Source organism: Purpureocillium takamizusanense, chromosome 9 (genome assembly GCF_022605165.1).
Source record: "Purpureocillium takamizusanense chromosome 9, complete sequence".
In the NCBI taxonomy this organism is placed as follows: Eukaryota; Fungi; Ascomycota; class Sordariomycetes; order Hypocreales; family Ophiocordycipitaceae; genus Purpureocillium; species Purpureocillium takamizusanense.
The window spans coordinates 715492-729696 of NC_063076.1; the positions used below are offsets into that span (position 1 = coordinate 715492).

A 14205-nucleotide genomic window follows, 5' to 3' on the forward strand; every position below is an offset into this window, starting at 1 on the left:
CCGTCTCGACTTATTACGCCCAACACACACGCCGGCGGCTTACTGCTGCCTAAAAACCCCGTATGGCCCATCAGATCGGAACCGCGGAATCGCCTGTTGAAGAGGTGGCGACCGGATCTAGGTCCCATCTCCGTGTTGTTCAAGATTTGCCAAGCCAACGTCAGAACCACGGACCTCACCCCGCAACTCTTTGATTGAGTTATTACTACTGGCACGGACGGACCCCTCTGCCGGTCCGGTCCGTCTTGACACGTAGCGCCCCCCCAACGTGGGCGGAATCAGAACATGAGAGGGGCTGTAATAGTAATAAGGGTCGCAACCAGGGGGGCTGGCGGGGGCAGCCATCGGCAGGCACAAAATGGGACGGGCAACCCTTCTTTCTCGGCCGCATGAGTAGACATGGCCGATACTGGTATCCATCAATCCTTTGTCTACGTATCCAGTGCGTAAATGCCGGCGATGTGGGCGGCCGGCCCGCACATTGCATTGTGGTGGTGGGGATGCCGTTCGTCCGCGGCTGGCTATGCAAGCGAGATGGCGAGCCCCAGGACGAATCACGTCTGGCTTCGCCTTGCTCGAAAACATGTCAGTTGATGAGTGACCATCATGTTCCTCTTCGTCAGGGCCCTTGGCCCATCCCCAACTCCCGGGTCCGCTTCCGCGGGGCTCCAGTCATGATGATTGCCAGTGCAGGGCCCCGAGTTGGGCATGGTTCGCTGCCAACTTTTTTGGAAAAGCTGTCACGAGCGACTCGATTTGACATGCTCGTCGTGGTGCGGCTCCTGCAAGGTACTCCTTGTAACAGTTTGTACTTTGCAACAGTAAGCAGCCTGATGGCTTTTGTTCAAGACCCCCCCAGTCTGGTGGGTCACCGCCCGCTTTCACCCGCTCGAGGTCGACGAGGGCGGGAGGCCATGCTTGAAAACTGGACTTGAGGATTTGGAAAGCTGCGCGAGGGCGGAGCCTGCGGAGCCCCGAGTGACAGACGGCATGACAGCCTGCCGCGAAAAAAAGGCCTCCAGCTTCGAAGAGTCAATAGCTGCTCCACGACAGTCGTGGCGGACCTATCGCGCCCCCCCCCGGCAGCCATCGATCAGGGATTGCAGTGGATGAGCAGGTGGGTGCCGTCTGGTGGATGGAATGGGATAGGATGGGATGGATTCGATGGACATTGGATCGGGGAAGACGGTGCGGCTCGTCTCCGTTGAAGACGTCTGCGTGGCTGAATCCCCCCAACAAGCCTCCTCTGTTGTGCGCGAGTCACGGCCTCTCTGTCGTGTAATAATAATAAGCCCACGAAACATCCAACTGAGCTGCAGCTTGCATGAGCCAGCGGGCGGCCGCTGACGAATTTAGTCGTCAGGACTCGCGTATCCTCACATATAATTCGGCGGTGTATGTATACTGTACGTAGATTCTTCTACTGGGAGCCAGCCTCCTTCTTGTCCCCTCCCGAGCCATTGGGTCGGTAACTCGTCACCGACGAATACGAAGCCCCCATCTTGAAGCTGTCTCGGGCAAATCCATACAACAGCTAAGAAAAGTTAAGATGGCAACACGTCCGTGCGGCAACGACGGCCGCTCAATCCATCCTTGCTAGGCCGACGCCTCGTCCAGCGCCTTCTTACGCTTCGACACCATCAAAAGGCGAACCCCGCCACCAGGTCGTCGATCGCCGTTATCTGCCAACTTGAACGACACCCCGGGCTGTTGCGCAGTGCCTGATCGTCGATGGGCGCTGCGCTGTGGCTTGAAGAGTTGCGCGCTTGTTGGCGTCCCCTGGACCGGCCGCACATGTACGAAGTACGCCTGTTCCTCCTCGTCCGAACCACCCCCCAAGGAAGGGGGGGGTAATGCGGAGCGGCGAACGACTTGGCAGACGGCAGACGCACAGATGGCCGGCATGTGTTCAGTCCGGCCCAGTCCAGTCCAGTTCTGTCCCTGTCCGGCTTGTGCGCACCGGCAGTCGGCGGAGTGGTTCGCCGCACATGTACTTGCTATATTACTCCGATGAATGAACGTCCTGAGTCGCTCCCAGGAGACTAGGAGACTGGGATTAAGAATGCCGGATTTCTCGCCCCGAATCTTGGTCTCTCCCATTGCAAGTGAGAAGCCTGTACCAAGCCGAATCGCGCCTTCTTCGCTGCGGTTATTAGACCGCCCGGGTGCCCTTGTCAACAAACAACCCGTTGAGTCGAATCTGTGCCCTGGCGCTGCAGTCCGTGACTCGACATCCGCATTGTCCCAAGAGCCTCTGAACGGGGCACGCCCAGCGCGATGGCGACGCCGTTCCAGACAGAGGCCTGGACCGAGTACGGCCTCGGTGTCGTGGTTCTCTTCTTGCGCTTCTTTTCGCGGTGGAAGACAGTCGGTCTGAAGGGATGGGGAGGCGACGATGCCTTTGCTGTCCTCGTGCTTCTCTTCTGGACGGTACGTATTGTGAGCCTCGCCTCTTGCGCGTCGCGTGCTGACTGGAAACTTCTAGCTCGAGTTGTGTATGCTGGAACTCATCGGTATGCCGCCGCGCGAAGCTACGAGACGACTGTTGAATTTCCATAATCGGACAGCACGCTGATTCCGGATCAGGACAGTACGGCACCAACATCGGCATCACAGACGAGGTCGGCGCCACGCTGTCGAGCGAGCAGATTGCGCGCTTGGAGTTTGGCTCCAAGTGCCTCCTCGCCGGATGGAACTTTTACGTCTCACTGATATGGGCGCTCAAGGGCTGCATGCTCTGCTTCTACAACCGCATCACGTACGAATCTCCTGCTCTTGCTCGCTCTGGCACGGTGTTTCGCCAACGAGAAGGCACATGTGGATATGTACTGACGCGGGCACTTGAAATAATTCATAGTCTTGGCCTTACGCAGCAAAAGTTCGTCAAGTGGACTGGCCTGGCGTGCTTCTTTGCCTACGCGGGCGTCCTGGGCGCCATATGGGGACACTGCACGCCCGTGCACAAGAACTGGCAGGTCGTGCCGTATCCTGGCGGTAGGATGACCGCCGACTCCACGGCCCAGAAGATAGCATAAGGCGCTGACGACGTGTTGCAGACGAGTGTACGCTTGCTGTGGCCAACTACCTGACTCTTGTCGTCCTCAATGTGACGTGAGAAGACTACTACTACTACTACGCCCCTGGATAAACTATTGTGCTGATCGATGTCGTCACTAGGACTGATTTCGTCATTCTCAGCATCCCGATTCCGCTGCTTTGGAAAGTCAAAATCACGCTTGGACGCAAGCTTGCCATTGGCGTGCTGCTCTGCTCGGGTGTCTTCATCATCGTTGCCACGATCCTCCGATGCGTGCTGTCCCTGCGCGACATCCAGGGCATCAACATCAGCACGATCTGGGCCATTCGTGAGACGGTAAGCCAGCTTCTTCAGCTTCCCCAGGAATAACAAAAGAAGCTCAGAATGTTGTCGACTGATAACCGCGCCAATCCAGTTTGTCGGAATCATCGCGGTCAACGCCGCGGCCATCAAGCCCCTCTTCTCCAAGAGCCGCTGGATCGTCTCCAGCAAGGGCAGCAGCGGCGCCACCCCCGGATACAACAAGAACAAGGACCAGTACTCGCTGGACCACATGCCCGGCGGCGCGACCTCGACCATCGGGTCCATGTCGAAGCGGCGCTTCAACAAGCAGATGATGATGATGGAGCTGGGCGACAACTCGAGCGAGGAGCACATTGTCGACGCCACCAAGGACCACACGGGGCTCGCATACAACAGGTGGCTGCGCAGCGAGGTCAGCGGGGGCACGTCGTCGTCGGTAGGCGAGAGGAGCGGCGGCAGTACTGAGGGCGATGGCATCACTGTTACTACGAGGGTCGAAGTCACTCCTGGGACGCCGCGACACATGGTCTAGTTCTGCTAGAGCACGGTTGTCAGAAGAGCTTTCCCCGTGCTTCATAGGGGTTGTATCCAGCTGTTGCTGTAATATCCCCAAACCTTCGCGGTTAGTGACGTTCTGCTGGGCACATATGTGTGTATAATTGTATAGTATCATGACTCAAGCCCTAATATACATGAAGCGCGTTTGACGGTACAGTATCGTGCAGGTTGCAGACGTTTCAAGGATAGCGATACCCTTACTCGAGGCGTATTACCAACTTGCCCGTCCCGCTCTTTCCGGTACGAGTAGCCTCGCAGCCCTCCCGAACAGCCCGCAGGTCATCGAGGTCGACGCTTCTTACCACGGGCTTGACCTTGCCCCGGGCCACGATCTCGCCCGCCCACTCCAGGTCCTCCCTAATCTGGGGCCCTCCTGAGACATGTTCATGCTGTATGCCGGTGCCGCGGAGCTTCCACCAGTACAACAGCTGACACAGGTCCAGCACCACGCCCAGCAGCCACGGGAACCGGTCTGCGCCGATGATTTCTCGCGCCCCCGCCTTGGACGGTACACTCGCGATGGACATGAGAATCCCGGTCTTGGGGTTCAGCAGCGGGACGCCATCGTCCAGCGTCCCGAAAGTAGTGTTGTACATGAAGTCGACGCTGCCCGGCGGCACCATGTCGTGAATGTTCTGCGTTTGGTAGTCGACGACCTGGTCGACCAAGCCGGGGAGGTAGCGCTCCACCAACGGCACCTTGGCCGTCGACACGGTAGTGATGATCCTGGAAGCGCCGAAGACGTTCTTGGCGACTTGGATGGCGACGGACCCGGTCGCGCCGAGCCCCGCGGGCACAAACACCGTCTTGCCCTCCAGGCTCCCCAGACCCCCGAGCGCAAGGCCCCGGCGGATGGTCTGCAGCGCCGTCACCACGGAGCCGGCGGCACCGGCCGCCTCCTCGAACGACACAGCGGGCGGCTTGCGCAGTAGAAAGCGCTCCTCCGTGATGGCGTAGTCCGAGACGAACCCTGGGACCCACGGAGGCCGGAACATGGGCTTGTCGACGTATAGGCCGTACACTTCGTCGCCGACCTGGAGCGCCTTGACTTCTGACCCGACGGCAACGACTGTACCGGAGCCTTCGGAGCCGATCTTGCTCGGATATCTTTGCCATGCCCAGCGTCAACAGTCTTGTTCCCAAATTCGTAGCGGCGGGACGGGAAAGGGGGAAGGGGAGCGACATACTCATTGACGATAAGTCTGCCCATGAAACCTGCCATAAACTGCAGCTCCGCCGGCCCAACAGAAGCCGCGTGTATGCGTATCAGCACCTGTGTTGGCATCGCGATGCTCGGGACCGGCATGTCCTGGATCTGGTACTCGGCAGGCGTGCACCGCGCCCGCGGCGCCACAAGCGAGCGCATGGTCTGCGGGAGACTATCCATGGTCACCGATGCCCTTGAGGAGAATAACGAGATGCCCCCCCGGGCCTGAAAGGCTGGCGCTATATATTCAAGGTTCTGAGCCACAAGTCTGGTGCTCTCGGCGGCGGACTTGGTGGAGATTCGGCGTTCGGTGGGGCCGCTGCTCGGGAGGCTCCGCCGATGCCGCCGAACATCCGGCGCGGTCCCTTTTTAGGTGGCTTCCGGCCCAAGTCCGCAGCGGACTTTCGACCATCAATCGTGGCATATGCTACTTGATAAAGATGCGAGACAAGGAATGGAATGCGGTACGTAGAGTGCCGATTTAGGTAGTTCATTGTAGATATATCACGGAAGAATCGATATTTGTGAGGCTCAAAGTATCGCAACGTAACTTTTCCGATTGAACCCGCATTAAGATATTCAAACCTGGAATTTCCGGCCGGGACTAAGAAGACTTGGACGCGACGCCAGCCAGGGGGGGACACGAGGGGCACGGGAGCTACGAGAGCTACGTGCGCGATGTATACGAGGAGAATAAGCAGTCTAAGCAGTCTTATGGCTAACAGAAGATGAATAGTAGTAAAGCCCCCTTATAGTTGTAGAGATGGCGAATCTCGGGAACACCTTGCTAGTAGACATTCCCAGCATGAGTCAAGACTCCGCGGCCGTGTTCTCCCATCTGAGTTGACGAGATGAATCAAGGCAAAGAATTTCCCTATCGAGAAGGTAGCGAAGTCCCCACTGAGATTCAAGTTCTTCCGAGCGTTTAATCAGGGTAAAGGCCTGAATGTCTGGTTCTCGTCCTTCAGGGTCCCGCTCGCGCGCCAGCGCGCGCCAGCACTCAAACGCCCTGTCCCGGATCGTAAACTGCGATGGCCACGAGCTCATCCACTTTATCAACGGCGGCTGTCCCTTGTCTTGCCTCATCCGAAACGCAAAGAGCGCTCCCGAGCCGCCGCCGCAGTTCCATATCTCCAGGGTTTTCAATCGGGGCATGAGTCTGGCCGCGACGCAGGCGGCTTGCAGGATGCTCCGCTGCCTCTCGAGCCCATACGCGTCACTGGGCTCGAGATCGGAGCACGTCAGCGTCAGTTTTAGCAGGTAGGGCCAGGGCTGCCGGGACGGTGAGCCGGGCGAGGACCCGCCCAGCCTGTCAGCATTTGGAATTAGACGGCTATTAGATTTATACGTTAATCTCGCTGGTGAGCAGCATCTCTTATGACTCCTCGTCGACGAGAGTGTTAGCGCTTAAATTCTTGTGGTAGTTCCCTCGGGCTGCCTTTTGTACCTATTTGCGATGCCTTCATGCTGCTACGGTGCGCGCAGCTCTGCGATTACCAAGGCGTACTCTTCATTGCGCCTGACTGCGTTCTGAACGCAGCGAATGACTCGACAAAAATGAGCAAAAACATCTTCTGCTACAAATTAAGACACGGTGCCCCAAGTGCTGCCGGACCAGCTAAGAAGACACGTCCGCTTAAAGCGTCTATGAGGCAAGTGCAAGGTGTTGACGTGTGCAGGAGCCCCAGTATGCCTCAGCTTTCGGGGGTGCTCCTTCCCGATTGGGCAATGGCGGCCACGAGCACCTTAAAGGAAGGAACGAGGCAATCCTCGCAGCTCAATAAGAAGAAGGAATTCCTCTCACAAATTTCGTGTCTCTCTTTTCCCAGTCAAGTCGATCAAGATGCCCCCCCGCCCGCCGAATGTCGACGAACTCCTTGCCCTCCTGGAGGTGTTCATGCTTCCTTCCCAGGGGCATGGCCTTCCAGGAGGGCAGGCGAGCGACGAAGAACTGGCCTTTGCGGCCAAGAAGTTGCCTCCCGGCTCGGTGGCTCCTTTGGGCCCCGAGCCCTTTCCTCCTCCTCCTCCTTCTCCTTCTCCTCCTCCTCCCTCCTTGCCCTCCTCCTCGCCCTCCTCCTCCTCCTCCTCGCCCACCGCAGCCGCCGCCGCCGCCTCCTCCTCCTCCTCCTGCTCCTGCTGCCCTCCCTCCCCGGCCGCCGCCGCCGCCGCCGCCGCCGCCGCCCACGACGACGACAAGCCCGAGGACATGACCGAGGGCGAGTGGCTGTCGGGGCTGGGGCTCCTCTGGGAGCCCCCTCCCCGGCCAGCCACTTGCCCGCCGGTCCTGCCGGGCGGTTGAAAAGCCCAAAAAAAAAATTAAAAAAAAAATTAAAAAAAAAATTAAAAAAAAAAAGCCACTTGGAATGCGTTTTGGGTTTTTTTTTGGAGTGGCTTCGCCTTCACTTCATTCCTTCTCCTCGCTCGTTTTGGATAGGGGAAGCAATTTGACCATCGCGACTGCGTGAGTGAATACAAAATGTAAGACTCCTTCCCCTTCAGGCGTGATAGCCCAGTCCACCTCTAATGTGAAGCCCAGCCATACCTAGAGCACGGAAAGCAATACCGGTTGAGCAACTACAGCAAGCGGCAGTTTATATGAGTAGTAAGTTGTTCGCCCATATTGTTCGCCCATACACCACTGCATGGCCTCTGACACCAATCTCTCTCAGATATCCTCTACCGAATGTTTGCTCGCGCCAATCTAATGTTTGAACAACAAGCCGTCTCTGGAGTTGCTCGGCTTACATCTGCTCCCCTCGACTGAGCCATGCGAGTTCTAAAATTCCTCGACCAACATGGCCGACGCGCCGATTGGACCAGTCAGGGACCAATCATGAACAGTGTTGGATTTCATCTCACCATTCATCCTGGTGACTTCAGCAGCCTTTCGTCTTGTCCCTCTTAGGCCTTGCTGGGCGTGTCGAGATGGTACGGTTTGACATTCTGGCGTGCCCTATGGCATGACATACTCAAAGTCACGGCAAAAATGGGCTTCGTCGTCGCCTTTTGACTGCCATGCTTTCTACTGGAAGTATCAGGATGGGTTTCTCATTCACCACCTTTCCTTGCGATCTCGTGTCCTAGAATCGAGTTTTACTCCTAGCCAGACTGATGCCATCTTCGCCTTCACTGCAACAGGGTGCCGGCTTTGAATTCGCCTCAATAGGCCGCCAGTTCCGCCTCCACCGCTACAGGCTTCGCCTTCACTTCAACGGGCTGCGGGCTTCGCCTTCACTTCAACGGGCTGCGGGCTTCGCCTTCACTTCAACGGGCTGCGGGCTTCGCCTTCACTTCAACGGGCTGCGGGCTTCGCCTTCACTGCAACGGGCTGCGGGCTTCGCCTTCACTTCAACGACCTGCTGGTTTCGCCTTCATTTCAGCGTGCCCGCAGTAGCGTTGCGTTTCAGCACAGATGATGGCACATTTGTCACTGCGTCAACCCCTGAAACTCTCCTCGGCTGCCTTGTGTTTTGGCCATCATCGACACCGAGGCTGTAGGATTCTCACCACGCATACATGCCATGCGGCCAAGTTCCGTACCCGGCGCGTCTGCGCGGCAAGATTGTCAATACTGCTTTCGCCTCTTCCACACGCGGCTTAGCGATTCGACAATTACATAATTCGTATGTCTCTACACAAAGCTTACGCTTCACGTCACTGTCAACACTTCTCGCTCTTACACGAGATAGAAGTGGTCTTCAAAACTACGCATCAATAACGCCTGCACCGCTCCCACCACCCATACCCAGGTAGCAGACACGCGACTGGCCGCGGCGCACGTCATCGACCCCAACAAACGTGGTCCCAAGTCCTACATCGTTATTAACCCACGCGCCAATGTTGTCGTTCCTGAAGCAAAGGAAAAGGAACCATCCTGGCAAAAAGGTGAAGATCGTTGCCCATCAGCGCGGCGGATGGCGGTACCGCCGCAGGTAATCCGACCTGACCTACTTGCTCCACGATGCCAGCGAGGTCCAGCGCCGCAGGCCAAAAAAAAATAGAAAGCTGCTCCCTGCAAGGGTCGAACTTGCGACCTTGAGATGACCAAGGAATATTAGTCCCACGCTCTAACCAACTGAGCTAAGGAAGCTTTCGAAGCTTTGGAGCTGTTCTTGTTGGAGATGGGTGCGGTATTTTAGTACAAGAGGGTGGAACCAGTTTTTCTGTGCCAATGTACGGCAGACGCTGTTTAGTGGGTCGGACCACGGGTCCGGCATGGGTCCTTCTTCGCAAAGAGGGCCAGGATCCTCGTTCCAGAGGCACTAATGATAGACCCCATCCCTATTGATGGCTTACCCTGGATACGAGATGTATGGCATCAGATAATGGCGACGTTTGATCATAATCGCTCGCAAGGTGATTTGGGGCGTCGAGTAACTGCAGGACAAAAGCATCCGTCATGGTTCATAGACTTAGTCATAGTCATTGACCGCTGTGAGAGGCGCTCGACACGAAAGAACATTGGAGCCACGTGAAACACTAACTGTACTTCGTATGTGCATGTGGTGCGGCACGATCACCACGATGATTTAAGAACAACGCCGAGTCTATCCAATGAAGTGCAGACACCTTGTTCCACAAGTTGGTCGGATTGGACTTCATCACGCCATGCATATGTGCAGGTGGTGCATGTAACCCGGGCGGTCGTGATGCCGCAGCCGGGAAGCCCAGCCCCGGCCTCGGCCCGCTGCCGTGTCGTGCCATCCATCCTTTTCCGTCGGCCAGCGCGGCGAGGGACAACTAATTTTTTATTTTTTGGCCAGCCAAGTATTAAGCTCAAGGTACTCAATACCGCTTCCCCTTTCATCGCTGCCTTGTTCACTTCATTCCACGATATGTGAGAAAAGAAAAAATTGACCCTGGCTTCCGCCGCCCTCGGACCCTACATCTGGCGCCCGGCGCCCGGGTTCCACCGCATGTCGCTGCCCTGCACAAGCGAGCAACGCCGGCCGCTGACGAACGACTGCAACACCGCGAACCCGCACCATCCACCTTGGCCCCCCCGCCCCCCTTCGCTCGGCGGCCCATCCATCCGTCCATGTCCAAGCTGCCGCTGCGGCTCACCTCCGTCGCCGACGCCGCGCCCTCTCACGGAGCTTCTGGTCGAGTCTCACCTACATGCCGCCGCCGGCGCCGCTCGCGGGGGCCTTGCCCCTTCCCCGCCCCCTCCCGCCCTCCTCTTCCCTCTCCTCCATCTTCATGATCCTCGGTCCCTCTGCCGCTGCCGCCGTCGTGCCAGCATCTGCAGCCCTGTCCCGGCGCGCGGCCTCCTCTTTGGCCACTACCACCTTCACCTGCAGTAGCAGCGGCCGCAGCAGCAGTTCCTCGTCGCCGCCAACCCTCCTCCGCCTCGCCTCACGCCGAAGCCGCAGCCGCCGCGACGTATCGTCCACCTTGGCTGCATGCTCGTGCGCGCGCCGTGTGCCTTCAAGGATGCTCTCCACCCTCCCGCGGCTGCCCATCTTCGAGGCCGTCGCCCGCCATGACCCGCGATCCACCGCCGTCGTACATTCCCTCTCCGGCCGGGCTTTCACCTATGGCGAGCTCCTCGCCGACGTGAGCCGTGCCCGGGACCGCCTCCATGATGCTCGCCCCGCCGGTGCTGGGCTGGACGGCGAACGCGTCGCCTTTCTAGTCGAGAACAGCTACGACTACGTTGGTACGACCAGCCCGGATTCCTTTCTTCCTACACGTCATGGGTTGACGATTCAACTCCCACCCCAACTTGTAGTCTGATCCTCATATTGCCCTTGCTGACTGACGCCCAACGCAGTGACGCTTCTGGCTTGCCTGGCAGCCCGCGCCATAGCCGTGCCTCTCTCCCCAGCCTTCCCGGCCCCCGAATTGCAGTACATCCTCGACCATAGCGAGGCCTGCCTGCTCGTCTCGTCGCCGCGCTTCACCCCCAAAGCCAACGAGGTGCTCGCCACGGGGCTCGCCTCCCCTCCCGCGCACGTCGAGCTGCCCAAGCACCTCGGCGTTGGCAGCGCCGCCCCCGAGACCGTGCCCCTCGACGACACGGACCCGGCCGGCGCGGGGCTGATGTTGTATACTTCGGGGACGACCAACCGTCCTGTATGTGATGGGCCTCCCCTTTTCTCCTGTCGTTAAGAGACGGCCTCTCGATGCCTTTCGATATCGAAGCTGACTTAGACCTCACAGAAAGGCGTCCTCCTCCCGCAGGCCGTCCTCACTGCCCAATCACGCTCTCTAATTGAGGCATGGAATTACACGCCCGCGGACCGCCTGCTCCATGTCCTCCCCCTGCATCACATCCACGGCACCGTCAACGCCCTGTTGACGCCCCTTCTTGCCGGCTCCTCCATTGAGTTCATGTTCCCCTTCAATGCCGACGCCGTCTGGCGCCGCCTCGCCGCACCCTTTCTCCCTGCTACCGACGGCACCACACCCGCGTCCATTTCGTCAAACGGTACCCTCACCAACGGCACCTCTTCTGCTGCCGCGAATTCTCATCCCCCCACAGTCAACGGCACCACGGCGTCGACGAAATCCCCCACAACGAATGGAGCGACTCCCGCCCCCCCTGCCCCCATCTCCTTCTTCACGGTCGTGCCCACCGTCTACAGCCGCCTCCTCGCCAGCCACAAGCACCTCCCGCCCGCCGTCCAGCTCGCCGCCCGCGACGCCGTCTCGCCCGCACACATGCGCCTCGCCATCTCCGGCTCCGCCGCGCTCCCCACCCCCGTCAAGGCCGCCTGGCGCGACCTCAGCCGCGGCAATGTCCTCCTCGAGCGCTACGGCATGACCGAGGTCGGCATGGCCCTTAGCTGCGGCCTCGCCTTTGCCGACCGCGTCGACGCCTCCGTCGGCTGGCCCCTTCCCTCGGTCCAGGCCCGCCTCGTCGACGTCGACACCGGCGAGGTCATCCCCGAGGGCAAGGACGTCGACCCCCTCACCGGCCGTGAGCGCGCTGGCGAGATCCAGCTCCGTGGGCCGACAGTCTTTCAGGAGTACTGGCGCAACCCCGACGCCACGGCCAAGGAGTTCGTCCTCGACTCCACTAGCGACGGCGACGATGGGGCCCGCCCCTGGTTCAAGACGGGCGACGTCGCCGTCCGCCGCCCCGTGCCCTCGGCGGGCCACGCCCCCGACCAGCCCTGGGCCCGTGGCCCCATGTACTTTATCCTCGGCCGCCGCACCGCGGACATCATCAAGACGGGCGGCGAAAAGGTTTCGGCCCTCGAGGTCGAGCGCGAGCTGCTCTCCCTGCCCGAGGTCGCCGAGGCTGCCGTCGTCGCCGTCCCCAGTGGTAACTGGGGCCAAAAGGTCGGCGCAGTCATCATCCTCGACGGCGATGTAGTCGGCAAGTGGTCGCCTCTCGACATGCGTCGCGCCCTCAAGCCCCGCCTCGCCAACTACAAGATCCCCCAAGTCATGAAGGTCGTCGACCACATCCCCCGCAACGCCATGGGCAAGATCAACAAAAAACAGCTCGTCAAGGCCATCTTCGCCGACGAGACCAGCGGGGACGAGATGTGATGAAGCATAGAAATGTACAACACGACAGCAATTCAGCAATAGACGTAGCGTTAGTGCGGCCAAGTAGATCTATTCTATGGCCTAGCTCGGCGTCCGCCACCAAAAACATGCAATAGCTTCCTAGACGCCGCCATGAAACTAGATTTGTGCCCAGACGATGCGTGAGTATCGTAAACAGCCGAACCATCGGATCCGACACGTGAGCCCTGTCAGCCGCGTCGCAGTGCAGTCATTCATCCCCTGAGCGTCAGACACCAGTGGACGGATATCATAGTCAAATGCCACTTCCTTCCCCAACAACTCCCCTTGCACCCGTCTATGCTGTGTACTTGGCCTTTGCCCTCGTGCTGCCCGCGTGCGCACTGTCCGTGTGGCCAGAGAACTCGACCAGGGCGGCGGCGGGCAGTTCCAGAATCTCCTTGAAGCGCCGGCCGATGGACATGAGGATCTCCTTGCCCTTGTCGTTAGTGCGGCCCTTGCCGCCGGCCACGTCGCCGTCGCCGCGGCCGGGGATGCTCTTGCCGATGGTTCGCGTCCAGACACCGATACGGTAGAAGGCCTTGCGCACGTTGACGACGACACCCATCACCTCGCCATCGTCCTCGTCTTCGAGCGTCTCGCCGATGGCGCCCATCATGACCTGAAGCCAGAGGCGGTCGACGTCGACGCTCTGCTTGTCCTTGTACTGGTACGACCATTTGCCGCCGTGCTTGTTCTGCAGGTCCTCCCACTCGGGTCGGACGCCGGCCTTGAACAGATGGTAGTCGGCCTTTTGCGGGAGGGAAGAGACGGGAGCGACATTGTTCTGCATCTGTTAGCTGTGGCAGGCCAGTGGGTCGGATCGAACACTCACGTAGACTCCCCAGAACTCCTCGACAGAGTCAAAGGTGATGACCTCCTTCAGCAGGTCGTTCCAGTTGTCGCCCTGTCCTCGCCAGTCAGCCAAATTCACGCCAGCCATGCAAACACCGGGCATACCTTGCCGCTGGGGGGCTTAGTGAACCACAGAGTCCACTTGTTCTGGAGAGGATGCTTGACGTTGAAGTTGTCCTTGTCGTGGAAGACGGTGACGGGCTTGTCGTCGCCCTTGGTCTCGGTCTCGTCCTTACCGTTGGGCGAGATGGGAATGGTCGAGAGATCGACCTGCTGGTCCATGTTGGCCGATTCGGTCGCCGTGGCCGCCATTGTGTGATGTGATGCTCGGTGGCGATGTGAAAGAGTGACGATGCGGCGGTTCGTTGGAGCGGGTGCTGGGCTTTCTGGTGCGGAGATGAGCCGAGGAAAAGCCAGGAATTAGATCGACTATTTCTTGGCCGATAGAGGAGATTCAACGATGCGACTTTGCTCCAGGCAAAAGTCGGCTCGAGGCGATGGATTTGGTGGGGGTGGGCGATGGAAGTTGCAGAGGATGTGGTGGTGGTGGCTGTCGCGGACGCGGGCCTGAGCTGCAAAAAATCCGTTTCGCCAGAGCGTTGCGCCTGCCACAGCCGCGAGCCGGGTCTTGCTGCCTGACAACTCAGGCAGAAAACTCACACACAGAGAAACCAAGCATCTGACCACACCTGCACCATTAAATTTGCCCCTTTCAGTGGCCAGTCAA

At 59.1% G+C, this 14205-nt stretch overlaps 4 protein-coding genes and 1 non-coding gene across 5 annotated transcripts; 2 read left to right on the plus strand and 3 right to left on the minus strand.

The window, feature by feature from the left end:
* Positions 1 to 1076: 1076 nt before the first annotated feature.
* On the plus strand, positions 1077 to 4041 carry JDV02_009053 (uncharacterized protein). Its single transcript, XM_047990693.1, has 8 exons — positions 1077 to 1406; positions 1550 to 2430; positions 2486 to 2513; positions 2587 to 2758; positions 2858 to 2994; positions 3057 to 3111; positions 3178 to 3373; positions 3453 to 4041. Exons 2-8 carry the CDS (start codon positions 2278 to 2280, stop codon positions 3870 to 3872), a joined length of 1161 nt encoding a protein of 386 aa, XP_047846702.1. The 5' UTR covers positions 1077 to 1406; positions 1550 to 2277; the 3' UTR covers positions 3873 to 4041.
* Positions 3978 to 5339, minus strand: JDV02_009054 (uncharacterized protein). The gene is made up of 2 exons (XM_047990694.1): positions 5086 to 5339; positions 3978 to 5005 (listed from the first exon to the last, which is right to left on the minus strand). The coding sequence occupies exons 1-2, from the start codon at positions 5283 to 5285 to the stop codon at positions 4096 to 4098; spliced, it is 1110 nt and encodes a 369-aa protein (XP_047846703.1). The 5' UTR covers positions 5286 to 5339; the 3' UTR covers positions 3978 to 4095.
* Positions 5340 to 9111: 3772 nt separating this feature from the next.
* On the minus strand, positions 9112 to 9195 carry JDV02_009055. Its single transcript has one exon. It is a non-coding gene; the product is annotated as a tRNA-Ile (tRNA).
* A 914-nt stretch (positions 9196 to 10109) lies between these two features.
* Positions 10110 to 12729, plus strand: JDV02_009056 (uncharacterized protein). Its single transcript, XM_047990695.1, has 3 exons — positions 10110 to 10764; positions 10879 to 11180; positions 11268 to 12729. The coding sequence occupies exons 1-3, from the start codon at positions 10224 to 10226 to the stop codon at positions 12603 to 12605; spliced, it is 2181 nt and encodes a 726-aa protein (XP_047846704.1). The 5' UTR covers positions 10110 to 10223; the 3' UTR covers positions 12606 to 12729.
* Positions 12649 to 14022, minus strand: TIF45 (eukaryotic translation initiation factor 4E). The gene is made up of 3 exons (XM_047990696.1): positions 13584 to 14022; positions 13459 to 13530; positions 12649 to 13410 (listed from the first exon to the last, which is right to left on the minus strand). The coding sequence occupies exons 1-3, from the start codon at positions 13788 to 13790 to the stop codon at positions 12922 to 12924; spliced, it is 768 nt and encodes a 255-aa protein (XP_047846705.1). The 5' UTR covers positions 13791 to 14022; the 3' UTR covers positions 12649 to 12921.
* Positions 14023 to 14205: the final 183 nt, after the last annotated feature.

What these genes read in the sequence shown, in the direction of transcription:
- JDV02_009053 (XM_047990693.1), top strand. Translation starts at nt 2,278, where the DNA reads ATGGCGACGCCGTTCCAGACAGAGGCCTGGACCGAGTACGGCCTCGGT. An exon ending in TCGTGCTTCTCTTCTGGACG is followed by an intron (nt 2,431 to 2,485) that starts GTACGTATTGTG and finishes GGAAACTTCTAG; the next exon opens with CTCGAGTTGTGTATGCTGGA. An exon ending in GGTCGTGCCGTATCCTGGCG is followed by an intron (nt 2,995 to 3,056) that starts GTAGGATGACCG and finishes GACGTGTTGCAG; the next exon opens with ACGAGTGTACGCTTGCTGTG.
- JDV02_009054 (XM_047990694.1), bottom strand. Translation starts at nt 5,285, where the DNA reads ATGGATAGTCTCCCGCAGACCATGCGCTCGCTTGTGGCGCCGCGGGCG. An exon ending in GGCAGACTTATCGTCAATGA is followed by an intron (nt 5,006 to 5,085) that starts GTATGTCGCTCC and finishes GGCATGGCAAAG; the next exon opens with ATATCCGAGCAAGATCGGCT.
- JDV02_009056 (XM_047990695.1), top strand. Translation starts at nt 10,224, where the DNA reads ATGCCGCCGCCGGCGCCGCTCGCGGGGGCCTTGCCCCTTCCCCGCCCC. An exon ending in GAACAGCTACGACTACGTTG is followed by an intron (nt 10,765 to 10,878) that starts GTACGACCAGCC and finishes CGCCCAACGCAG; the next exon opens with TGACGCTTCTGGCTTGCCTG. An exon ending in CGGGGACGACCAACCGTCCT is followed by an intron (nt 11,181 to 11,267) that starts GTATGTGATGGG and finishes TAGACCTCACAG; the next exon opens with AAAGGCGTCCTCCTCCCGCA.
- TIF45 (XM_047990696.1), bottom strand. Translation starts at nt 13,790, where the DNA reads ATGGCGGCCACGGCGACCGAATCGGCCAACATGGACCAGCAGGTCGAT. An exon ending in CTAAGCCCCCCAGCGGCAAG is followed by an intron (nt 13,531 to 13,583) that starts GTATGCCCGGTG and finishes TGGCGAGGACAG; the next exon opens with GGCGACAACTGGAACGACCT. An exon ending in AGGAGTTCTGGGGAGTCTAC is followed by an intron (nt 13,411 to 13,458) that starts GTGAGTGTTCGA and finishes TAACAGATGCAG; the next exon opens with AACAATGTCGCTCCCGTCTC.